General features: G+C 41.2%; 1 protein-coding gene across 1 annotated transcript; it reads right to left on the reverse strand.

The window, feature by feature from the left end:
* Positions 1-2493: 2493 nt before the first annotated feature.
* Positions 2494-26840, reverse strand: LOC145458982 (uncharacterized). Its single transcript, XM_080337498.1, has 14 exons — positions 26702-26840; positions 25611-25787; positions 24602-24723; positions 21171-21315; positions 17193-17336; positions 16965-17126; positions 15763-15954; positions 10415-10504; positions 9515-9594; positions 7903-7999; positions 7318-7373; positions 5367-5516; positions 3981-4131; positions 2494-2844 (listed from the first exon to the last, which is right to left on the reverse strand). The coding sequence occupies exons 1-14, from the start codon at positions 26804-26806 to the stop codon at positions 2740-2742; spliced, it is 1776 nt and encodes a 591-aa protein (XP_080193624.1). The 5' UTR covers positions 26807-26840; the 3' UTR covers positions 2494-2739.

Here is a 26840-nt window from a genome sequence, read left to right on the forward strand (position 1 = left end):
GCAATCTCAGCTTGACACTCCTGATGCCTACTAGGAGTGGAAGAGTTCATACGAATTTTCACCTCTAGATATCGCGGGTCTGTATTGCACAGCAAGTTATTCGGTTTACGTACAGTGCGCGGGGGGGTCCTTCCCGATTGAATTTCATCAGCAGCGAATTTCTTCCTCGGCATTCATTTACTTTCGCTCGTGAAGAGATGCAATCGACAAACTCCGGACAAATAGATACTGTCACATGACTGTTTGTAGAAGTACCCACTTATAGCACGGCCCAACACTTTCGCTTCTGATTTTTTGCAAAACACCACTTTTGCAGATCAGATTGCGAGGAGGAGCCTAGATAAACCTCCAACACTTAGGAAGGGATTCTGGAGTCGACCTCGGTCGGACTCGAACCCGCGACCCATTTGTGTTGTAGCGGTACAACGGACCACTACGGTAATCGCCACTCATGGTGCTCAAAGTGCAATAGAGTGTGGTGAACAATTTTCCCTTTGAGAAGGTGCCACTAGGTCGAAAAGATGACAACCACGAGACTAGCTGAAGTTGAAGTAACTTAGTGCTATAAGTACCAAGGTTAGTAATTTTCCGGCAATTTCTACGAAATTTGATAACAAATTTCTACCATACGCTGACACATTATTTCTCCTTTACACATAAATACGACGTCGGCGCTGCCATAAATGTCTTCATGCGGCATCTCAGTCAATCAACGCCGAATAAATTCAATTATAATCCGGCACCATTCTGAATAGAGCATACCCAGTTGGCAGAATTTTCTTCGATTTACGTAAATATCCGCGGTGACTCATATGGTTCCAGTCGCTAAGAAATGGCATTGTTGGCGAGTTCGGGATGGTCTAGCCCAGTGGTTCCCAACAGGTGGGGAATTCAATGGTTTCTGGTGGGGAATGGACGCAGTTGTTAAACACTATTTACAGGAACAGGATAATCTACATATATACGGAGACACTTGCGCGATTACCGTTACCAGTTAACTGCTCTGGAATGTATGTATCGAAAATGATATTGCGTGTTGGCTGTTTACAAAAACTCATATTTCAACTCTGGATAACCAATGATGGCGTGCCGGATGCCTTGGTGATGGTGTGGTTGTGTGTCTTGTGTACTCGAACAAGCAGATAGCTGCTCAGTAATGACAAGAGTTATAAGGAAATACGACGATGGTTTTGGGTAGTGGGGAATGAAGACCCGGAATAAATCTGAAGTGGGCAATGAAGACAAAAAGGTTGAGAACCACTGGTCTATCCAATATGCAATCACGTATATAGTCGTTATGCCGGCTTCCAGCTTTGAGAAAGTGAGCAAGTGTGCATTTTCCAATTTCGGCACGTACTTTTGACCATAATTTGTTCCTGAGCCCTCCAGCGCCAACCTAACTAACCGCGATTGCCTCAATCGGCTTCGATGAAAATGTATCTTTGAAATGAGCCAGCCATTCTGATTGTGTGTGTGGTACTATGGTAGATATGTACAGGATCCAGATTTTGGATTCTAACCGGATAGGAATCCGGCAAGTTTTCTGTTTATTTACTTTAATATATTGTTCGAACTTGGACCCATAAGCTGTTTCTGCATTGCACCGCAATTTCTCAGTAGCAAACTTCGGATTTGAATAATGAAGGCGGCGGAAACAGGATCCGAATTGGCAGAGGATTCCATTTTATCGAACAGGATTGGATCCGGATCCAAAAATCCATGATTCCTACATCTCTAGTGCAAGGTACAAATTTGAACTTGTAAATAATTCTTAGTATGTATGATGTCATAATGAATGGTTGTATAAATGAAACATTATGTCACTATGTATTTGATTTCATGTTATGTTATGTAACACGCAAACCAGCAAATAAAATTCAGGGGTCCACGGTGAAAAAAGAGTTAAGAACCGTCCTTGCAATTGTATCCCTTATGTATATAGTACAGTAGACGGGTTATTCGAACCAAACCTCTTGTATAATAAAAGAAACAATTACCAGAGAAATTGTTATAAAAAGATACGAACGATACAGTTGTCCCACATGGAACATTTGCATGGTGCTTCAACAGCTTTTCCGCATCCAGCGTACTAAAAAGTATCTTAGCATACAAATATGAATGACCAATTCTAAGAATGTAGATAAGACAACTTCATATAGTCGTATCTGCAAATTCGTGGAAAGAAATTGGTTGTACCTCGAATGATATAGGACATCATTATAACAGACACATTTTTGTGAGATTATAGAAATCAGGAGACGTGCAATATTGCGTGCTGGGGAATCATTGGATATGTCAGAGATGACACAAATCTCTTTCCTATCATTGACATGGGTGTAGCTCTGCTGAATATTATTAACGAATATCAATTCAACCAATAACGAGGCGCCAAATGTATATTGTGGTGTAACAGATAGATTGTCGTCATACCGTCCCGACGGAGCTCTCTGACTCCCGCGTTGGTAATAATTGCCTCCATGGAAAGCGCACTAGTAACAGAATACTAATATATTTCAAAACGTAAAATAACGAAGCAATTGACGAATAAATGTACGAATATCTTCATTTCTGATTATGGAACGCAAGGATGTATAAGTCAAAAAAGGGCTACATATCGCTACATAACCATCAACCGTCAGTGTCCCCGTGACATCAAATTTCCGGCAAAAATCACTTTGCGCATAGCGTAACAGAAAACAGTAGATCCTTTCCACTGTCAGCAAATCTCTCATTTTAAAACTAGTAACACACGGTGCGAACTATTTCCTCCAGCGGCACCAATCTCAGTCCTTCGGCCCGGTGCTCCCCGGGGTTGGTGGTTATCGGTAAAGTTGACTCCATATCCTGCAAAAATGTGTAAAATTCAATGAAAACTACACACAGGGAAACTCCAAGACCACAACCGATCGATTGACCCGGGTCAGGATAATCAACTTATGTAAAAATTGAAATTGGAATCAAGGCTGCGTTCGTCCTATTAGGCCACAACTCTCAACTTTAGAGCCTCCGCATGTCATGGTGCGTCGGAAGTTCATTTATATCAGGAGGTGATCAAAATAGACAACGTTGCTACCCAAGTGTGAGTATCGAATTCCTACTCAATTAGAAGCAGAAGTAGCAAGTATATGCGGAAATTGTCTGAAACATAACCAGCAGCTGAGTAATCAATTTAAGTTATAGTAGGCCTACTCCAAAATGAAGACGTACTTCGTTACTGTCCACCACTGCCAAAACCCAATGTATATTACAGAGCATGGACAATTTCCATTAAACATGTTGACCAATGCAATCCGATACAGCTTTGTTGCGAGAAGGACGGGAGTATATTTTCGTCTGCACAAACTATGTTCTTGGACTATGGAGATTCGAACGGAATACAAGGTTATCGAGTCAGCACCACTATATTCCTCTCCATGAAACGGCAGTTCCGCGTGCATAAGGCGGATCGTGGATACCGGTTTTACAAGCATGTCTTCCGTCTGCCCTGATCGCGGCTCGAACCCACAACCTACCTATACCGATAACGCGGGCGATCTGTCACTAAGCTATACCACTAAACAGAGATGGTCAGATATAATTTATTTATAGATATAATACTATTTCAGAGTAATCAAGTAAGATTTGCTACTACTTACGCAATAGTTATGTTTTCATACTACTTCCACTTTTTACATGTACAATTTTTGACGCAAAACAGCTTTTTACATTTGGGCTTTTGCAAGGAAGAAAGTATTGTTTAACTGGTTTGCATCGCTAATGAGTGAAACTATAATTGCGAACAGCAGAAGCAGTCCCCATATCATGATGACCTAATCTAAATTCGAAGATTGATCTTTTCGCAGCAATGGTCATGGTCACCAACATGTGGGCTGCGGACGGCATGCGCATATTGCCTTGACCTGCAATGGCCCACACACTGCCATGACTACTTTGTCCACCTCAGCCTGTATCAAGCCTCCATAGTACGTAAAGTAAAGCACCTTCAACTTCTGGTCCACCATTCGTAAATTTTCTTTGAACTTGGCGGCGGCTAAATCCGGTCCGGTCATTCCGAAGTTGTATTCGGTGTTTGCGAGCGTCAGGTCAAGGCCCGGTGTCGGGATGAAGTCGACAAATATTTTCAAGAACGACCTGCAACGACAAAGTGATTAACCCATATCTCGTGTAGGGCTGGATACAATGATTCGAGTGTGAGAGAATCTGAATCGAGTGTTAATTGTAATGATCCTAGTCGAATAATGAGAGCTGATACTTCCGAGTACTGAAATTATACGCTCCTTGTCTCTGAGAGGTAATTTACCAGTGAGAATTATAGTTTTGATAGTATTTTCACTGTGGAAGCCTTGGAACCTCGTTTTGCCGCGTCAAAACGTAATATAAACGTGGTTCTCAACCTTTTTGACTTCTTGTACTCTTTTTGGACCGTCAGGTACCCCCGCGGTTTCCCAAATAAGTTTTAGTTCAAATTTAGCTCAATTATCGTGTAACCGTACTCTTTCTTGTGCAAATATCAACAGCGGGGTAGTGATAAACAGCAACAATTTGACATTTCATGAAAATAACATCATACAAATGCAGAAAGTATGGAGCCAAAATTCATTTTCACAAAGATAGGTGGAGGCGCATGGATTATAAACATTTAGTGCTTCCGACGACACATTTGGATTTGAGCGTAACATATTTGGCATCAAAATTGAGAAACAGATTCGTGAAGTTCTTCTGTAATGTAGATTATGTATATCACTGCAGAAAAGGCATTCTGGGGTGAGGCTTCATGCCTTTTTGTACGTTACAATTTCAATCCCAACTTCTTAGTTTTTCCACAACCGATATAACAAAGCATCTCTGAACAGCAATATGTTTGTATCACTAGGCATACCCGGCCATTCTGTTGATGTGAGTCCTGAAGTTTTAACAGTTATGAAGCGGAACTGCCTTATGTTGCGAATTTAGAGGTTTCGCGGAACCCAGACTGACAACCACTGGTCTACACGTTTGTGGAATTTACATATTTGTGAAGTCATGATCAACCCACGCGTTGTCGCAAAGTGCAATGAAAAAGGTGTAGTCGAAAAAATATACCGAAATATCGTTATGTGGTGTAGTGTAGAGCTGTCACAATATTCTTTGCGACCGCATAAAAAGCGCATATGTGAACTTTCCACGTCATTCATGATGTTATGACGTCATAATTAGTGATACTCGATTCAGTATCGAATCGTTCAGGTAGGCCAACTCGATGTTGCCCTGCCGTAATCATAATAACAGTATATGATGTCCCGGACCCGGTAAGCGGTAACGTAATAATCTCGAAAGAATTTGCCTCAGGTGAACTCCACGACAGTACACGTGCTCGTTGTACTTGCCTTGTTCTAAGGACATCTCTTTGTCTGATCAACAGGATAGGATCGTTCTTTACTTTCCTAGCGTCAATAGCATGTTCCTCCTCGAATTCTTCCCAGTCGTCGACGTTCTCGAATGGCTCGAACGGCACCCGTATTGCCATGGATCCATACCTTGAACGAATTTGAATCTGATCGATAACCGTAACACTATAATCAAACGATGAGATGTACTTTGAATAACCATAATACTGACTTTCGCTGCTAATGAGAGTCACCGGAAAGCTATCGGTGAATAAATTACCGCTGTAAAGTTACTGTTCGCTATAAGTCTGAATTTCAGAAAGGGTTGTGCCTGATTCCGTAACAATGATAGCACATGATAGCACAAATAATATTCTGATTTCAAATTTGAAGTCCCGGATGTGTCAACAACAGTGCGAAATGTCAAATCAACACGTCATTTCGTCATTTAGTACAGCACACACGGTTTCTATGGTATACTTGGTATTCAGCCTTATGACTAGGGTGATCTTTTTTGACATAAAAAAACGGAAGATTATGACCTAAAAAATCAATATTTTGACATTTTTTTACTTTAAAAATCCTAATTTTGACCAAATTGGACCTAGGATATGCAAATTAGGTGTTTTCCCAAATAATGTTACAATTGTACTACTTATCCTCATTTCTCGTTGGAACTGTCTGTCCTTACGATGTAGTTTGACCTGAATAAAAACTTTTATGCCTCAAAAACTGACCAATTTTTACATTAAAAAATTTCATTTTAACAAAATCTGGCCCTATGAAGAATTCCAGTAGTTACATTAGGCATTATGGTAGAAATAATTTTAAAAAATTGTAGTACAACGAAAATTACTTTCCTACATTCTCGGGTAGAGAGTGTGTGTCCTTACTAAGTAGCTTGTCAAGAATTGAGAAAGAACGTTCAACAGCGGCGGTTGTTGGCTGACAACACTGAAGTTGTGCGTACACTGCTGGTGACAAACCGTGTTGCTTCATTCTTCATTGTCTACATCACAATTCTTCATCGTGCGCTTCTTGATATAAGAACCATGCAATGCCCACGCAGTCTTGTTTCAGTCGGGATATTGCGATACGTTGAGCATAACACCATGTTAACCAATTTGTTTCATTTGAATGTGTATGATTCACAAAGAGCAGACAATGGTACGTCTACAACGGTAGACCTATTAAGAAGGCTACAAGCTGTAAAATGTCGAATGATAAGTTCACCGACAGTGCAAAATCTACGATACAAACGACATGCAGGCTGCAAAGAAGTTTCAACTTTGTAAAACATTTGGACATTTTTTGACCTAACACTACAATTTTGACCTAATTTTGATTTGTTTTGACATGTCAAAAAAATCGCCCTACTTATGACAAAACGTTTGTGATGACGTCATGAAGCAAGGTGTCGTTCAATCACGACGCGCTTGTCAGTTCGAGTTTAATAACGTTTTAACCTGTCAACAGCGCGGCTGTAATGCCGAGAAGCGTAGTGGCACGTTGCATTACTGCAACACCAATCGATTCCAGACTCCTGTCTTAGCTACGTGTTGGAGGTTATCTAGGTTTCATCGCTCTATCTGATCTGCGTAAACGGAACCTTAATTTACAATACGGCGCTAGAAGGAAAGTGAAAATGAACGGTAATCAGCAATCATGCTAAAGCATATCAGCCTGGTGAAAATGACCAATGCTTCTAACAAGAAGTATAAGCTTGACTATAAGCCATGAATGCTGTCGTTGTCCTTAGGCCTATTGTCGTCGCTTTGGTGTTCATTGTGGTTCGGCCGTCATTGGCCATTGTACACCAGGCCTGTATTAGTCAGCTTCGTACTTGGAGCACTGTCCACTGTAGTTCTAGCTAAACTTTTGTATACGCAAATAGCAATAACTTAAAGTAAGTGCGTCGGATAACCACTTCATTAAATTATTACGTACTCACCGGAAAGCGAAATAGCGGATGTAGCTGCTATGATCACAGAAATGCATCAGTCCGACCTAAATAAATAACAGTCGCTCGTACAATGCGGAAGTTAATGTATTTGCATAGGAGATGGGCAATTGGGCATGAATATGAATTTGGATATAGGCAAGCCGAATTTGGTGATTTGGCCCGATGCCGAGAAATGTCCTCCAGTCTACACGGATCAGACAGCGGCTTCGCGCTTCGGTGAGCAGCGGCTCGCCGATTGAACATGATAACCATTCGCAAGATAAAGCTGATAACCAATCAATAATGCTTTGGTGACCGTTGGGGACATGCAACTCACCACCAGCACGAACAGTTTAGTTCACCAACCGTCGGGAATAGAAATGTCTCGAAATATTTCTGTGCTCTCAGACAGTCTGGTCATATATAACTGACGGAGTGCAAGGTAAATACGATATGACCGTCACAGATAGTGTCACACGTCAACAGCATACACATACAGCGTAAATGTAGCGCAAAGTCATTTCGTTTGAAGAACTTGATATGGTATAGCTATAGACTCACGGTTCACGGCTATATCGATATCCAATAAGGTACCTGATGGATACTTGTTGCGATTGCGTCTATCATATTGGATTCGTCGAACCTGGGAACGTGCTTGGCGACCTCGTGACTTAGTTCCTTCCATTCTTCTCTAAAAGTAGTTGATTACTGAAGCAGCACAGGTTACATATAGCAGCAGTCATTGTCGACGCTTCCAGATACAGCAGAAATGACTGTGTAAAATTCTACTGAATTATGAGTAGATGTAGTGATTATAAAAACATAAGAAAATTACGCAAGGTCTCACGATTAATCAATTTTTTTAGTTTGAGAAACTAGATTTGTGCAAGAGGTCGCCGAGTTTTTGGGAGTCAATCGCCGGTGTTACGGTTCAAAATAGCAAAAGAATCATCGCCGTTGGCCCAAAATGACCAAGGACGCCGCAGTTATAGGCGCAATTTCCAAAATTACATTCCTTTAGCAGGGTGCTATGCATAGCCCGGTTGCCTTACTTTATTTCAGTCACAATTGAGTGATGCAAATCCATCCAAACGCCACATGTTACATGACAGAGTATTACAGGCGGAAAATACGTAGTTTGACCTGAATACTGCTGAAGCAGAAGTTAGTTGAGTAAGGAATGAAAGTTGACGAAATATAGTTGAGTACTTCGGAAATGCGTAAGTGCTTACACGTGCACTGGGGCTCGCCAGCAAAAACATGTCGGATATGCTATCCGCCGAAGTCAGCAAAACTCGACAAATATGTTTTTGGCATGAAATACCCAAACCACACAAATGGTTGTTGTTGATTATGTTAGATTCAACGATTACGGGGCAGTGGATTTGTCGCCATATCCAAGTATATTTTTGTATCTAGCCCGCGGGTGTTATGAGTAGGGCGATTTTTTGACCTAAAAATGGAAGATTTTGACATAAAAAATCAAAATTCGGACATTTTCCACCTTAAAACGTAATTTTGACCACATTTGACCTAACGTATGCAAATTAGGTGTTTTCCCACATAATGTTAGAATTGCACTGCTCATCTTCATTTTGACAAAGGTGGCTATAGCCACATAAATATACATCACAATGTTTCATTATGCGCTTCGTGATGTAAGAACTATGCAATGCCCCAGCAGTCTTGCTTCAGTTAGGATATTGCGGTACGTTGAGCATAACAGTACACCATCTCAACCTATTTGTTCCATTTGAATGCTTATGATTCGCAATGAGCAGACAATGAATGAATCCAGCCCGAGTGGGCAGACTTCCAATATCTGCTCCTAACAAGGATTTGAAACGGATTTAAAAGTCATTTCGATAAAAATATTCCTTTCTCTCCTTTTTCGAAAATCATACTTTCTTCCCATTTTTGCAGATATCAAAAACTCTGAATAGATTAAACACAACATGAAATGATCTAGGAATTTTACATTGCGATATCAACGCCTTTGACTGCAGGCAATCGAATGGATGTGTTACGTCGGAATTATAGCCGTGGTTTAACGCGTGAGAATTTGCACGGAAATTGACGTCATCAAGTTTATTAGGGGCTACCGATTCTAAATCGCTAATAGGCCTAACTTAGTTTGTGATAAAATTGATACGAATTTATTTTATGTTTCCTGAATACTTTACGAAATAACGCTATTCCATCTTACTTGTCGATGAACGGAATCAGCTGCCTGACAAATTCCCTCATGACGAAGTAGTATTCAGCCAAGAAGGCCATGTAAGGCACCTGAATATCATTGTGTCATTATAGAAATAGGTGCATTTGTCTGCCGGTGAAAGTGGCTCATCCGCTGAGATGGAATCCAGACAACACTGATTCTCATCCATTGGAATAACTACCGGTTTTTCCGTTACGGACAGCAGCATTGGAATTTGAAGTAGTATGAACGCGATATCGCCACGGTATACTGTCATGGATACTGGCGTGCATTGTCCGCAGTTGCTGACCGGATAAGCCGATAAGGTATCGCGGCATATCGATTTCGTTCAGACGGTATATAGCAGAACAACCCTTTACCCTTCAGAAATACGTCATAGCCTATTTATTTTATCCTTCTTTCGACTCTCTCTATATATGTTCTTGATCAGAATGCAGGGGCCTCTTCGAAAAGGCTTTTTTATGTACGCTGTTGTTAACATAGGAAGTGTTTGTAGGTGCAATCTCATGAGATGACCAAGTTCGCATCCGGGTGGACGAGTGATTTGATATCAGACCGCATCCAATTTGCAAGTCCTTTTCGTAGTAAATGCTTATGGATTTCAGCCTGACCTCTGATTCCGAAGGTGCCAACATGATTCGTCTCTTCAGGGTACCGGTTTTCTATAAACGATTGAGATTACCTGGCTCCCAGTCATGCAAGTTGCCAACCGCCCATGTTTATCGTACATGCACTAGATGGCACACACATACACAAAATAACTCCTGTGTAATCGTAAGGCGACCCGAAAGGTAATAAACGACAGTCCTGATTCGCAAATCATGTTAATAAGTCGCCACCGAATCCAAGGAAAAGGGCTCAAGCTCACCGCAGTGTCATCGCACTGACCTTTTTCATGTGCTCGTCAGTGACAAACTTCGGAGGAAACAAGCTGTGCGTGCGTTCTTTTAGCTCTTCCATTATATTTTCCGGGCTACTCTGTAAAGTGCAAAACAAGAGTAAGCAAAGATCAGTAGTAAAGTAACGTCCGCTTTGTCAGGAAAAGTTACATGGCTGGAGGGTTTATGTGGTATTTGAATACCGTACACCTGCGCGCCTGAAATGTCACTATGTTTTGGCCTAAAGCCCTATTCGCCATCAGTCCGTATTGCGCGTCTACTATGCATTTTGACGTTTGTCCGAATCAACAATAGCAGAATGTGATTAATCGATTGCCGCCAGAATTCCGATTTGCAAGTACAGAGAACCGTGCGTTGCATTACCAGGTTTGACATGACGCACAAATTGCCTATTCGGGTACGCGCGGACAGTTGGCCTATATTAGCCTCCGTATATCGAACCTGTCGTGGGCTGCCAGCGTGCATAAAATTTTGCACTTGCCACGCTAACAATACTGATTGAGGTGCCACCAGGAAAAAAATTGACTCATCCACGACACCGACGGTAGCCAATTGCAATGGTTTTACGGTTGCGTTTACACATAGGTTATATTCGCTGCGTCTTCCATTAAGAAGTACCACTCATTAACAAATCGTCTGATTCATTAAATCATTTACATTAATTTTGTGTGAATGCGCAGACAAGCACTGGGACCGATGCCGTACGGCACACCGAGGAAGGTCGAATATCATTCAAGGTATAGCCTACTCTACATGTATAGTAAATTGTACAGTACAAGGGCGAGGCGATTATAATTCTGTCAACCTTTCTAGTTGGTAGTGATGGGTGATGACTAGCAGTGGTGGCCTTACGATTAGGGGGGCCCTAGGCGAAACTTCTGGGGGCCCCCCTTATCTACATTATCGCAACTTTAATGCATTCAAAATTGTTCGAGGGCCGCATTCACCGAGGTCCAGAGTAGTCGAAAAACACCGTGAATAGACCACGTGTGCTTGATATACAAAATTTCCCGAGGGCCGGGTTCTCCGAGGGCCGGGTTCTCCAAGGGTTGGGTTCTCCGAGGGCCGAGTTGGTAGGGCCGGGTTCTCTGGTAATCAACTGAGGGGGGGCCTCGAAAGCGCGTAAATCAACCAGGGGGGCCCTAGGCGACCGCCTACCTCGCCTACCCCAAAAGCCACCACTGATGACTAGGGTGCTTTATTTGACACGTCAGAATTTGTCAACATTTTTCATTAAGTCAAACATTTTTTGACGTCTGCATTTTGTTTGTATCGTAGATTTTGCACTGTCGGTGAACTTATCATTTGATATTTTACAGCTTGTAGCCTATTTTATAGGCCTACTGTCGTGAACGGCTAATTGTCTGCTCATTGTGAATCATAAATGGTCATTTTGTGATACGATCGTTGATATACAATGTTCTTTCCAATTCTCTACTAGTTGCTGACGATTACCCCTGACGAGTGTCGGCCGAAAATATTCGGGTTCATTTCAATATAAATATACTATTCAATTGTATAAATGGTCAAATAAAACAAATAGGTAGACATGGTGTTATGGTCAACGTACCGCAATATCCTAACTGAAGAAAGACTTCTTGTGCATTGCATCATTCATATATTAGGAAGCGCATGATGAAAAATTGTGCTGTTGACAACATTGTCAGAACGAAGCAACTCGGTGTGTCACCAGCAGTGCACGCACAACTTGAGTGTTGTCAGCCAACAACTGCTGCTGTTGAACGTCCTTGGCAAGCTTCTTAGTAAGGACATGCATTTTCTACCCAAGAATGTAGGAAAGTATCTCTCGTTGCAGTACAATTTTTTTAAATTATTTCTACCATAATACATATTGTAACCACTGGAATTCTTCATAGGGCCGGATTTCGGTAAAATATTGTTTTCTTCATGAAAAAAGTTGCCTGTTTCTGAGCCACAAACGTTTTTCAGGCCAAACTACTTCGTTAGGACAGCCAGTTCCAACCAGAAATGAATATAAGTCGTACAATTTTAACATTATGTGGGAAAACACCTAATTTGCAAACGTTAGGTCAAAATTTGGTCGAAATTCAGTTTGTTTAGGCCGAAAAAGTCAAATTTTAGATTTTTTAGGTCATAATCTTCCTTTTTAGGTCAAAAAACCGCCCTAGTGATGACTAAATCAATACTGAATTCCGCACGTTATCCTCACTGTGAGTGGTGTTTGTTAGAACTGATGATCCATCCATACGTCCTTATCGAGGCATGTGGTATAGGCCACCGGTCATCGCGGGGTTACAAGTGCAATATTTATATTTGCACACCTTATTTAACTTCCACGTGCAAAGTAATATATCTATTTATTATTATTATTATTTATTACCAGCACATTAGATCAGTATCAAGTGCTGTTTACTCGTGCACGTAAGAAAGCATGTGATGTTAGGACAGCGGTTCCCAAACGGTGGGGAATTCCCCACTGGTGGGGAATTCAATGATTTCTGGAGGGGAATAGATGCATTTGTTCGAAATTATATACAGAACAGCCTACATATTCACGGAGACACATGCGCAATTACCGTTACCAGTTAACAGCTCTGAAATGTATGTATCGAAAATTATATTGCGTGATGTTCACAAAACCTCATTTTTAACTCTGGATAGCCAATCATGGCGTCACAAACCCATCCAGCACGACTAGTTTGACGTGAAATAACGATTTCGCGAAATTTTGGACGATACTGGTATAGGTTTACAATACGTTTTATGTTGCAGTTAGAGGCGGTTGTCTTGCGTACTGGTGTGACTGTGTGTCTTGTGTAGACAAACCAGCAAATAGTTGCTCTGTGATGACAAAAGTGCTTTGGTAGTGGGGAACAGGACCGTAGCTGCCGCACCCCAAACCCCCCCAGTTTTGGGGGGCGAGCTCGAAGAGGCCCCAAGTTATTTCGTGAATTAACATAAATTAGGTATTTTTTTGTAAATTTATGCCACTTTTTCAAAGATTTTTCGCGCTGCGTGCGCGATTTATTATTGCCGAATATCTTATTATTGGGTACCCGTCCCCCACGAAAATACCAATTTGAAATCGTATGTGCCTTTTAGTTTTGGCGATTTCCATATCTTTTGACATAGCAGATACAGGAGGTCACGAAATAGCATAATGAAACAAAGTCACTATACCAACGTGTCCGCCCGAATATGTTTAATTCTTATTTAGAGGTCCTACCATTTCCAACACACCTCACTCAGCTCTACCGGTGAATCTGATTACCTGAGCAGAGAGGGGATATAAAATTCATAACAAACTATATGCAATTCCCGATCATATTGACCGATTCAAACACGAATTATATAAATTTTTCGCGCTTGCGCGTTTAGTCAACATGAAGTGGCGCACTAAACAGTAGACCAAATGTAGCTGACAAGTAGCGGAAAAAAGCGTACAGGCTAAGCCGGTTCTGGGGGGCTTCTCCCCCCAGAAGTTGGGTTTATCACCCTGTGGGGGCCCAAGACCAACGTTTTTTTGGCGGGGCTGACGAAGTGCTGATACGGTCCTGGTGGGGAATGAAGGCTCGGAATAAATCTGAAGTGGGAATGAAGACAAAAAGGTTGGGAACCACTGTGTTAAAACGAGAGAATATGGAATTACAGTACAGGCATATATAGGTGTCTTACGTCCTATAAATCGATATCTTGCATTACCGTACATTGGAATATGAGAGCGCAGCCTCGCAGGTCCACAGCAAAACCCAGTTTGTAATGCCAACTTTATCATTAACCAGTTCCAGTTAGGCTACTAGACATGCTCTTCCTTGCTTGGGCCAAAACTAGGCAAGTACGCATATATACAAATGGTGATGCCACTATTCGAGCTGATCCACTGGAAAGTTCACCTATAGACAGTTCATCTTTTACCGCTTTTGTCGAAGAATTCTGGACTGTTACAGATTTAATTCGACTTGACAACCCCATGCAGAGCAAAATGAATTCCATCAAGATGTACGAACTTCCTGTTGCAACCTTTTAAGCTGAATTGGACTGTTGAACCTCATTTCTCTTTATACATACGGTAATTTCTAGCAATAAAGATAATTTGGCACTTTTCGAGTCAGTTCGGCACTATTTTCTGAAGAATTTGGCTTCCAGAGCCTTCCCGCAGTTGGCAGCCCTGGATTACACCAGCGCTCTTCAACCGGTGTGTACGTTGCAGCTGAGGGCGCACTAAAATATGCTGGAGGTGCACCACTACAAAACCGGGGCCTACAAGGGTGCATCACAGATTTGTCACAGTAAACCAGAGTTTCGTCGACTGGCAACAGTTGCCACTTATTCTTGCCAATTGCCCATCTTGATTTGTTACAATGTAACATAATGGCATAATTATATCTTCGACATTTCAACTATTCATTCATGATCGGCCTACTATAAAACTTAAGGATTGATTGAGCAGCACCGATCGTATTTTGGTATGAAAGTATCATTAAAAGAGGCACTATGGACCCTTTGATGCAACAGTTAAATCTGCCAGAACACAGAAACGTAGCACAAAGGGCAATTTCTGTGCAGACCCAAATGCTGACAACGAATTTATGCAAAAACGGCTGCTCTTGTTTGTGCGAAATTAAATCTCGAAAGAGGAGTGGGAACACGTATCGATCCATTAGTGAGGTGACAATCGAAGAACATAACATGCCTGTGTTTCAGTTGTTAGTTAATGTGTAATAACAGAATAGTCAATAATTACTCTCTTTGCTAGTTTCTCATATAAAATCGAATTCTGTTTTATGCTATGAAATAAAACTTCCAAGCAGCCCGCAGCCATCGAACTCTCGCCGACACTACGTAACGCTTGGGCAGCTACGTTTGGTATAATTGACATAATGAATATGATATGCATGATGATTTTTCCTATCGCTTTTTACCTCATATTACCGGGAACAGGGTTCATGAGGGACATGACACTCGACCGCAGTGGTTTATATCCTTGGGTGTCGCTAGTGGAGAGGCTGACCTTTTAGTCAGTAATCAGCCCGTGCAAAAAGCCGTAATCAGCCACGCGCGGGGCTGGTGGCCTTATTTTGTTTAGTCACCACATGTACACCAGTATATGGAAGAGCACTGGTCTGCACTCACAGTCTGCCTGGAATCTGCCATATTTGGATTACAATGAATGAGCGGCTTCCTCTGAAAGGCACTTTTGGCTCCTAAATTTGCGATTATTCCATAGTGACTTCGCTTTCTTACTGTCGCAATGAATCCGTGAAATTACATTCATTGTTGAAGATTTTATTCACCCCCTTCCCAGATATATTTATCCTGGCTATGACAATACTTATTTGTTCCAATGCGTGTTACCTCACATAGTTCTTCAGCCTCCTTGACACACGCGTCGAACTTCTTTTGGCCTTCGCCGAAGTAATGTTTTTTGCATTTTCTGGCTACCCCCTCGAGAAATTGCTCTTTGGTGAGTGGAAACGGTTGCCAGAAAAAGAAAAGCCTGTCCAGGGCGGAACGTTTGTTGTTGGTGGCCTTCTGTACCCGGAGGGCCTGAAAACAGTGTTTGGCATGAGTTTCGTCAGCAATCAATGATAGCATTTCATCTCGAGTAGTTAACATGATCATGACAAAGTCGTATATACGATTGTCTAAAAATCAAACTTATCTAGCTTTGGTACTGATGACGACATTCAGCCAATTCTTGGCGACAATTTTAGCGTTGTGTTGTAGTGTAATGTAAGACAACGACATATGATTACGGTTCTGTGACGTCACTAAGGTGAAATCACATAGCAACGCAGTCGCGCGTGTTGAACATATTTTCGTCTCATCCCTAGGAATTAACCGTTGGGGATTAGCGATTTCGATAAGTCAAGGCAGGTGAATTCTGTTTCTATAAAGATGGAGAAGTTCCAGGGATATTTACAGGCATTATTTTGGGCATTCGAGGAACCAGATGGAAAAACTGTCAAAGCGACACTCGAAAAATCCCAAAATAATACATTTAGAAAAATTTGGTTTTAATTTTTATTTAAATAAAAACGTCAACAAGAATTAGATGCCCACCCATTAGGGATATAAATACATGAAGTAGATCTTTCGATGCCGCTTGAACGCCAGACCAGCCCTTCGAAAATTATGAAGCGCTGAAGCCCTTCTGGGGAGAACTGGCAACAGTCTTTCCATCAACGGCTACTGATTAGCTGATTTTTCTCGAATTCGTTGGGAGAAAAGTAAATTCAGTGCGAACGATTTAGGTCAATTTAACAGCTATAACAATCAGCTGTTGAATGGAAATGCGTCCGCATGACATTTTTCTTTTCGTTGTTTGTTGGCACAGCTTCTGAGTAGATACCGAACGTTTTGTGGTTTTGTTTGATAATATTGACCGAAATAAAACATTTTATTTGACCAATTCGAATTATCTAGTTGACGATTCCAAAACTGCCAGATATAAAATTTGAAAATTGCCAAAAATATGCTCTTTTGCCGTTGTAGCGTATGCCAAAAATAATCATGCCTGGATATGGGTATGTGATAGTGAAACAAATGTAAGAGACCTGATAATTGATTCTTTCCGTAAAACGAAAGTGCTGGTAAAACAGCTTGTACAGCACTCCGTCAGGGTTCAATTTCCTCCTTGAAATCACGGCCAGTGCGCTTGGAAGCACAAAGTGAACGTGGTTATGCGAAAGCCCCGGCGCGAAATACGACAGGCACACCTGCGACGTAAGACACAATCGAATAATGACACCGTCGGGGTCGCCACAAAACCTTTCAATCTCTACCTGAACGTGCAGCTTGGCTAGGTTATAGGTGGGACGCAGTTTGAGTTCGCAGTCTGACGCGTACTCGTTTCCGTCGCTCATTTGAATTATTATTTTCTTGCAGTCCGGTCGTATCAGAACGTCTCTAGCATCCCAGTAAAATCCCTAAATGAAATTGAAAACAAGGCTTAAAATAATAGCGAGATTTATGCTGACAGAAAGCGTTACTTAACAATATTCCATTTATGTATGCTGCTATATGTCAATCGCACGTTTTTCCACGCATACTATCATGTCATTTTAATGTCACGCGTTTTCGTTGTTACCAGGCATATGACTATAGATAACTAAGGCAAACCGTTTACCTTAATTATCTATAATATGACTACCGGTACAAGTCGCCGGCGGACAGTGTTCTTTGAAAAATTACATTTGCCATACTTTGTCAAATCGGTTTTCATTCGTATCTCCATTATGTGGTTGTTACTATGCAGTCCGCTCTTGATACGGGGCAAGTCTACGAGTTGAAGTAAATCATACTGCAATGAATGTAGTTCAGAACGCAATACCCAATTTAGAACTATTGAAACTAAACTGTTATCGAAGCGACTGCGTATCACCGCTTGCAAGGTGGTCCACAAAAACGTAGCCCGCTTCACCCCTGCGCTGTATCACCGTATGGAATGGTGCGTTCGTCTCATATACACCAACTGAAATGGGTGTAAACGCTGAATCTTGTACCAGAAAGTGGCTCTAACGCAGACCCTACGATACGGTGAAAATCTGTAGAATACACGGTTTTCGGTCAGAGTCCATACCGCACATACTGTGAACACAGCGGACGTTTGTGTAGCCAGCCCACAGAGAGATCATTTGTTTTCATCCAGCGAAAATACACAACAAATAAGCAGCAATAATGCTGATACCGAAGTAAAAAGCATACACAGAATTCGTTTTCGGAAAGGAATAATCGACATGACCTCAGACGTAAACTCTGGTCTGATCACACACTCGCCGAAATAGGCTACATCTCGCTGCGTTATTTAATAAAGTACTAGGAGCAAATATATTGAACTGGAAACAATGTTTGGGCCAAGTATAGGGTAACGTGGTTAATATGGCGGTAATCAAATAAATATCTTTAAATCTATAATAATAATAATAATGGATCAATTCACGGATATGCTGTGGCAGTGCATCTCAATTGATAGGTCCTGAGTATTTAACACATCTTTCAATTAGCTTTTTGTTTAGTGGGGGTAAGTATATATGTTCTCTGTGACAGAGCGGAGTATCGCGGAGGGGGCCGTTGGTGACCCGAAAACAAGATCTATAATGAAAGTCACACTTTCGGTAAGGTGGGCAGTTTTCGAGGTTTACGAAAATGCTTTTAGGGATATCTAGTGTTTGTGATTCAAATGGAATTTTTCGTCGCATAGGAGCGTTTTGAGGACTATACTAATTTATTTGTCATAGCGCGCAGAAGGAATTATTAGACGTATTTCGGTCACTTCATATCATGCACACATCCGACTTTTCGATTTCGCCACGTGGAAGCGGTATATAGTCTACTTTGAGAACCATATCACTGGTATAGTTTATCACAGAAAGTCGCGAGGAACCGAAGAAAATGGATTGGGTTAGCGGACTTTATGAAAGATTCACTCTTTTACTCCCAAATAGTAAACGTAAATTATTTTCCATTGAGCGTTTCTTTATGGTTGGTGGTAATTTTTAATAGATATATCTCAACGGTGTACAGATGTTACTTCACTACTGACGTCACAAAAGTGTCACGTTATCGAGTTCTGACGTCATCCGATCCGTTTCTCAAGTACATGTCACTCTCGCACACGGTGTCAAGACAGTATATAAAGGAGGCGCCATCTCTGTGAATTCACGGCGATGTTACCCAAATAAATCGAGGCACCGAATTTCTGATTACTGCTGCATCTCAGCTTTCCGCGCTAAATCAACATCCACAGTATTGCCACCCCGATGCCCTTTTTGTGAGTACTGTGTAAGTTATCAACCGCACTATTTCAAGAATCGTAGATATGCTTTTTCAGCACGTGACTGTCCTTGAAACGAATGAATATCACTTGAATACCCATTGCGAGAGACTGAATACTGGTAGCGATTTAAACTAACCTCGTTATACATATTCATTGATTTATCCGTGTTTCGTCTTGAAGTGAAATTGTCATTGTGAAAGAAAAGTTGTGGTCTCAGTATCGATATCTGGTCAAAAGCGCGAGTTCACTATTGCGATTTAACATTTTTAAGGAGACGGTAATTTACTTGTAAGCACAATCTTACGTAGTTTTGCTCACTGACTTATCTGATGTGTTCTTGAATAGGGTTTCCGTACGACTCACGCGCCATGCGTTGGCATACGGAATGCTAAATTATGCGTCCATGGATTCATGCTTACAAGTCCGGGGTTCTCGGTAATGATACTGAGACGTTAATTATTTCCGAGAATGGAGATTTATGGTTTCTATCTGTTTCTAACTTTAATTACCTTGTTACAAAAAGCACTATATCGGGCAACGTTCAAAGAGCCAGCCTATTTACCGCAAATTCGTAGTGTGATTAGCCCCGCCTCTATTCATGGTTTGTGGATGCGACAGCGTTACGGTATACTGGTTTTGACGTGTGACATGACATAAAGGTGTTCCTGTCAACAATCGCGATGACTAAATCCTTAAATATATTTAAGAAGAAACGGCCTGATGAAATTTGACAACGGGTCGGACGTCGCGTACGTTCGTCTTACAACAGTGCTTCCCAAACTTACTGCATTACCCACTTATAATAAATTTCGCGTTTTCATTTCCCAAAACCTAAAACTCCTGCCCTATAAAGTGTCCTCTCCAATAAATGCCGGTAAGACTTTTGTTTGGTGCGAACTACCTACAATAATTGATAGTGACGATTCGTGAAAATAAAACAAGTGGAGAATTCCCCACCGGTTGGGAACCGCTTACTTACAGGAAGCAAGTCGGCAACAATCGCATGTTTTCACAGATTGCTTACTGCCATCGGCGAAATATATATCATCATGAACAATTGCCATTGTTTGGTGTTCATAGTTTATCCTGATGCATAACGCACAATGAAATCACATTGTTGATAAAACGGCAGCGTTGGAAACATCAAAACATTTCCTTGTTCCTCTAAAAGCCTAAACAAAAAGACAACGGTAATGTTGTTCATTCTTTACCGCATTTTCCATTATTAATATTCTATATTACGACTGTATACTATATACATCCTTCACCAGAAAGCATTAATAACCCAAAAAACTTAGGCAGCACTCCAGAATCCCTTCCTAAATGTAATACTGGCTATACCTTTGGTCACGAAGCCCTGAAAATGGGCACTGGGCAGCGATGGAACCTCGGTTGGTAACCTAAATTTTGACGACTTTGCTATTGAAACAATTAAACATAATGGCAGTTTTTCTGAGAATATAAGGAAATCGCAAATTTTGTGTGCCACAACTCCAAATGAGTGGATCAAATTTGGAACGAATATCCCTTATTACAGCTATTAAGCATAATACGCACATCCTTGAGAAAGGCTCTCAAATGGAGCTTTCGACGTTGTCGAAGTAGAAAGAAGAACGTAAAAAACTGCCTATTTCGCCCCATAACACAATTATTTTTTACCTTACTGCAGACCGCAAGGTACCTATAGCTTGAACATTTCCCGAAATTTTCAATAATGGTTCCATGGTTATGGGGTGAACGCATGTAAGTAGAAAATTTGAAGTGGCTTCGGCCGAGACATTTGATCTCCCGGATACGATCCTCTTTTAAGTACTGACCGATTGCAGGATATATCGAGTTACCTATCTGAATGATTTGCAGAAACTATACATGTATACCAGCATTAAACTCTTTGGCAATATTGAAATCTCGATTCCTAACAAGTCTGCAGCTTCTCTTCTCATCACCACACACAGCCTGGAAGTATATCAAATCCCCAATCTACCTGGAACAGGAACAGGTCTTCGAAGCCTTCCATCATCAAGCGGTACATTTGCCTTTCTTCGTCCCATTTCACCGAATGTGCAAACACAGTGTTCAGGATCGTGTACGCAAGTTGTTCGTCTGATATAAGCTGAATCTTTTCTTGCCTGGAAATTATTAGGCACGTTATTGTAACTGGCGATTCAGACCGACTGGACTTGTGGTATTTTAACACCATGCATTATAGTTACTACAGCACATGACACTCCATTGTTGCGAACACAAGACTATTTGGTCGCAATTTCGGAGTTAAATATTACAAATCTTGATTTATTAGAAAAGGCAATCTAGCTATCGTGAATCCAGTCAATGATGTCTTATTTCGCGTTTTATCGGCAATGTGTGGCTGCAATAATGCCAGTCATAAATTCGTTTCTCAATGCGGGCTTATCATTCATACAATCCTGAGATTCGCAATGTTTGAATACAAAATCTGTCCCAGATATACGTGGGATACATGAATTAGAACACACGCAAGCCACTATCCCACTATCTCGATGCTTCATTCATGTCTGCTGTCGCATTACCCTATTGTCGCATTCTATAAAACACGCATAGAGGTACAATGTCCTTGGAATACCTTTGTGGAGGGTTGTGATTATATATAGATAACTAACCTACGTACTAGAGATGGTGTGAGCGTGAGGTTCACGTTCGCGTTCTGTGTGTGAACCTCAGAAATTTAGAGGTTCACGTTCACAAACGAACCTTGGTATGTTCTGCACTGTGAACCTTTATCTTATATAACAATTTTCACGTCATTATAACATCTTTGGTCGAAGTTTATTGCATTGCAAGTGCGAGCCACTATACGCATGGCGCTGGCAGCAAAAAAAATCAACACTAAACGAGCATGCACCTTGACAATCTCAAAAAATTTACCAGCTTTGTTACAAAAGTTTGCTCGAAATAGCCTGCTTTGTGTTTGTTAATATTTAGGGACTCTCTGCTGTGGGCTTGACCCGCAATCACACAACTTTAAGAGAGAAATACGCTACATGTAGGTCGTCAGCGAATGATGCTTATTTAACCAATCAATGAAATTGAAATCGTTGTCTGATTCAAAAAATCTAGCAAGCGTACGGGGAACATCTTAATTTCATATGTTTATTGTATCATAAAAACCGAATCCGTGCGCGATTGGGGCATTGGCTACTGATGTAGGCTATAACTTGTTAATTGGGTAAACCCATTTTAGACTCTGCTCAATATCAACGTAGCAACACTTAGACGCCGAACACTTTGTCCGGTCTGCCCTGGACCGTTAAGGCGTAAGATTATATTCCTTTGCCCTCGTCGAAATTGTTGGCAAGGCGACGGAAGATATTGATTTTGTGGGATTATTATATTATTTGATTGGTTCAGTTGATACATTTGGCGACGTTTAGAAAGTTGGTATGTTGGCTACTTCAGCTTTGTGGCAATATGTGGCCCGAGTCGTCGCTAGTTATCGTGCACATTAATATATCACTTCATTGAACTGAAGGGTTGGAATTAGCAATATGACGTCACGTGACGTTTACACAGAACCTTTCAAAAAGGTTCGCGTCCACACGAACCTCAACCTTTCAGAGGTTTACACCATCCCTACTACGCAAATTAGTTATCTATAGTTTATATTACCACTGATTTTGTAAAATAGCATTATTGGACAAAGATAGTCAACAACGCGACCGAAATTATAAAACGATGAGACTTTGAAAAGGGATTACTTTGCGAATGCATGTCTAGGAGTCTCTATAATAACTCCCCCAAATGTCCTACAATCTCCTAAAATATATCACGTGGACACAATTTCTTTTCTTTTTGTTGTTAATCATAAGCCATAACGCAACGCAGCATTTAATATCGTTATGCCTTGCCGCTATAAATGCATAATTCGACTCCAAATAGCCTACCCAACACATCACAAAAAATCATACATACATCGGTATCGGTGATGGAAATTAATATAGATTATATCGATGTCAAATGGACTGCTCAAATATCGGCCGATCGGTGGTGCAGAGCGTTCTGTGCAATTTAATTCAATATATTGCTGCAATTTCCATTATTTCGCAATGCTATGTGCAATCAATCACGTGACCGAACTCCTGTAAATAGGCTATCAATTCACGCAAGGAGTTAATTCATTTTTACGCCATGTTACGCCTGTGGTCGAAATCTGCAAGAAATTTTCATCAGCACAAGAGATAATTTCTCGATCTGTGTCACCGAACCGGATCCGGCCCGCGACGGGATTTTGTCCGGCCCGCGGACAGTTTTCCCGAGTAACATCATAATGTGGCCCGCGGCCCTAGTCTCCCGAGATCCCTCACAACTTGCTTAAACGTCAAATTTTAGTGACTGTAAGTTATTATATAGCCTACGTGTGTGCGCACTGCGCATCGTGCGAGAGTAAAGCTATTACGCGTAAGCTGGTCGAAGCGAGAAGACTAGGATGTTGCATTATCGATACTTACCATTACTCAACCCTAATGAATTGATATATTGGTAAATTTGGGGTACTATGCCGTCTGAACAGCTCAGGAGCAAGTGCGCACTAGAGTGAGAGTGTGAATGCTCAATCGGTTGTGCAACTAATGGTCAACACGCTTGCGGTTTGCGCTGCTCTCACTTGCTCCCAGACGGCATGGTCATAATACCAAACTCCGTTACAATGCAACATTCTAGGCTGATTTTGGTTGGGTTCCAGGGCCACGAGCAGAATAAAATTTATATTTTTGCAATCATCACCGCGATAGCATTTCGATTGATACCCGTTTTATCAAATGTCGCACTCGGCAAGACGGTCACTAAAAGACAATTTTATTGCACCGTGTGTTAATGGATCAGATAGAAGCAGACATGCTGGCGGTACCTGCATGACAATGCTTTTCTCAAATCTGCATTATCTTCGTCATTATCGGCGAGAAATGGCTTCGAAGTGACATTTTATGTCGTTAAAATACATTCAATAAATACGATTTATTCCGTGTATATGTGGATAAATTGTTGTATAATGTATCGATTTTGCAATCCGGCCCGCCAAGTACCTAATTTTCCTATATCCGGCCCGCCAACTGGAGAAGTTGCCCACCCCTGACATAGAGGGTCGGTTGTTTGCGTCACAAACCTGTTATTGACAGCCATTCGATACTGCCGTTCAAGGTCAAGTCACAAAACCACTTCCGCTACGTCTATGTACGATGTAGGTATAAGTAATGGATTTGACCGAGATTCAATTAACCCCTATTGACCTGGACTATATGCTTCATGTAAATGACCGCGAAAAAACAATGCAACATTTTCGATGGAATATTTCATTTTCGGGACTGGGTGACCCTGCTGTACCGGCGATGTAAAAACTCAGGGGCGGTAATAACCCTATAAAGGACATAACGCCATATCCACCTTAGCACTGTCTTCACGAGTTCCCAAGGCATTGAAAAACACATCCGCCACAAGTACGCCGGGCTTCTGTTAGTCAGAAAGTCCAGTTCGTTGTCGGTAGAAACGGCGGATATGTCAGTAACCTGAAAATGCCACATAAATATTGGATTTCAATGAGTATGTGATTGGGAATGCAACTATAGGTGTAGCCAGATTAACAACATAGCGAATTGACATTTTGACACATAATGAAAGCGAATGCAACTGCGTAAGTGCGATTCGAAAGTTTCGTCGCCTAGTAAGATCAAAGTTTATTGACGACGAATAACAGCTACTGATTCATTTATCCCCAATTTCCATTCCTCGGTATCGAGTATAAATCTCTATTGACATATGAGGAAAGGTAATTTTAAAGTATTGAGGCATTATCGCCATTTATGACAATTGGATATCAAAATGCAGCCAGAGGCGTTAGTCTGGGTTCGTCCATACGTATCGTCGCTTGCCCTCAAAATTCTAAAGCCTTAGTTATTTACAGGTAAAATCTTCACGATTGACCAATATATTTGTACGCCATTTCTTATGGTGCCAAAGTTCGAACATGTGGTGCAATACATGGTAATAGCTATGAAAGCATATAGTTACAGAAGAAGCAACTGATGAATTGTATGAAAAATTGGCTTTACAGTATCGATAAATTAAATGTCCTTGTCCAGTATATTCAAGTGACTTCGAGCTGCAATCGCATGTAGGCATAACTGAATATCACATACAATGATATGATTCATTATGACGTTATATGGGATATTCGTGAATTTAGTCACTATCGAAGTATCCAAGAAGGATAGTAAGTCTTATCTATACGTACACCTGGTACTATATGTGCGATGTCTTCAGTAATGTCGCTAACTTTTCCGCGTTCGTTTCGATGGAGGTTAATATTTTCGTATGAAGCATTATTCAATATATGTCTTCCAAGCTAATACCGACGTTAATGGTCGATGTTTTCATTCCGCGAATTCATTCTTACCCTGCTACGTCGGCTGACGATGCCAAGCTTTCCATATTCCACGTAACCAACTCCTGTTGCTTTTTTGAGCTTTAGAAGGAGAACTCCTTTCTTTACCATAAGATATCCAATGATGTAGAAGGGTACGTATACGAGCATCAGAAGACAGTAAATTAGAATTCCAAAGGGCTTCTTCACCTGTGAAGTGAACGGATGGAGGTGATTGCCGCCTATAGCTACAGGTTACTTTCAATGAAACCGTTAGCCTCTATTCCATGAAAATTGGATTTTACAGTACCGAGAATTACATATCCTTATCTAGTATATTCAAGTGGCTGCGAGCTGCAATGAACCCAATCAATGTTTCTTGTGATTAAGACTTGATTTAGGACCCCGTGTTGTATCGAATTTGGATATTTTGTACAGCTAATACTACCATGACGAGATTGTAAGCAATCCGGTATATCATGCCAACAATAGCATGGTGTATTTGGAAACCGGAAACGTGATATAATATTCGTTATCTCGGTACACATCGGATGCTAGCATATATACGCTAAGATTCATCAGTTTCCAGTATTAACAAGGTACTTGGTCAATACTGTTAGCAGGGCTCTCATAATCAGCGTTTCAATAACTAATTCAGAACTAGTGCCATCCGACAACAGACAAGGTGGGTGAATATCTTCCCCTATAAAATCTACATCGCTAGTCTACATACATAAGTATGTCCTTATCATTGCGAATGCGATTTGTTCGGCTTGGTAGTAATAGCCTTGACTGTGCTGTGCAGTGTGCACTGTGTGCAGTTTGCGCAGCATTGAAAACCACTCCGTACCATCGCGTGCATCAAAATTATAGTGACGTGCGCACTCATCCATTGTTTTTGAATTGCAGGTTTCTCAACCACCAGTCGGTACATTTTGAATTATCGATGTCACATCTTCTTTCGTAACCTCTGAGCAGCCATTCCAGAATGCACTCTAGGTCATCCATTACCAATGCAACCCCTATTGCCGTTACGACTCGCGTCGCCGTTTAGCCTTCGTATTTTTACGGTCGCAAGTATGCCGTGATGGATTTTCAGCGGAATATTAATCCTCACAACTCACGTATTGAAGAATCCAATGCTCCTCCAATTCTCCAAACCAGTCATTCTGAGACACCCTTCCTACTTTCTCGTCACTGGTGTAAGCATTCGTCTCAGCCGTCTCCATGATCGCTAATCAGATAGGCCGAGTTGATGATAAG

Source organism: Botryllus schlosseri, chromosome 16, assembly GCF_051294905.1.
Source record: "Botryllus schlosseri isolate E-star chromosome 16, Bs_hap1, whole genome shotgun sequence".
NCBI classification, from domain to species: domain Eukaryota; kingdom Metazoa; phylum Chordata; class Ascidiacea; order Stolidobranchia; family Styelidae; genus Botryllus; species Botryllus schlosseri.

Bases quoted from the DNA above. Each gene is read 5' to 3' on its own strand.
- LOC145458982 (XM_080337498.1), bottom strand. From the start codon at position 26,806: ATGGAGACGGCTGAGACGAATGCTTACACCAGTGACGAGAAAGTAGGA. The intron at 17,127-17,192 runs GTAGAGATTGAA...CTTACGTCGCAG, and splicing joins TAGCCAAGCTGCACGTTCAG to GTGTGCCTGTCGTATTTCGC. The intron at 9,595-10,414 runs GTCAGTGCGATG...AATGATATTCAG, and splicing joins CTGACGAGCACATGAAAAAG to GTGCCTTACATGGCCTTCTT.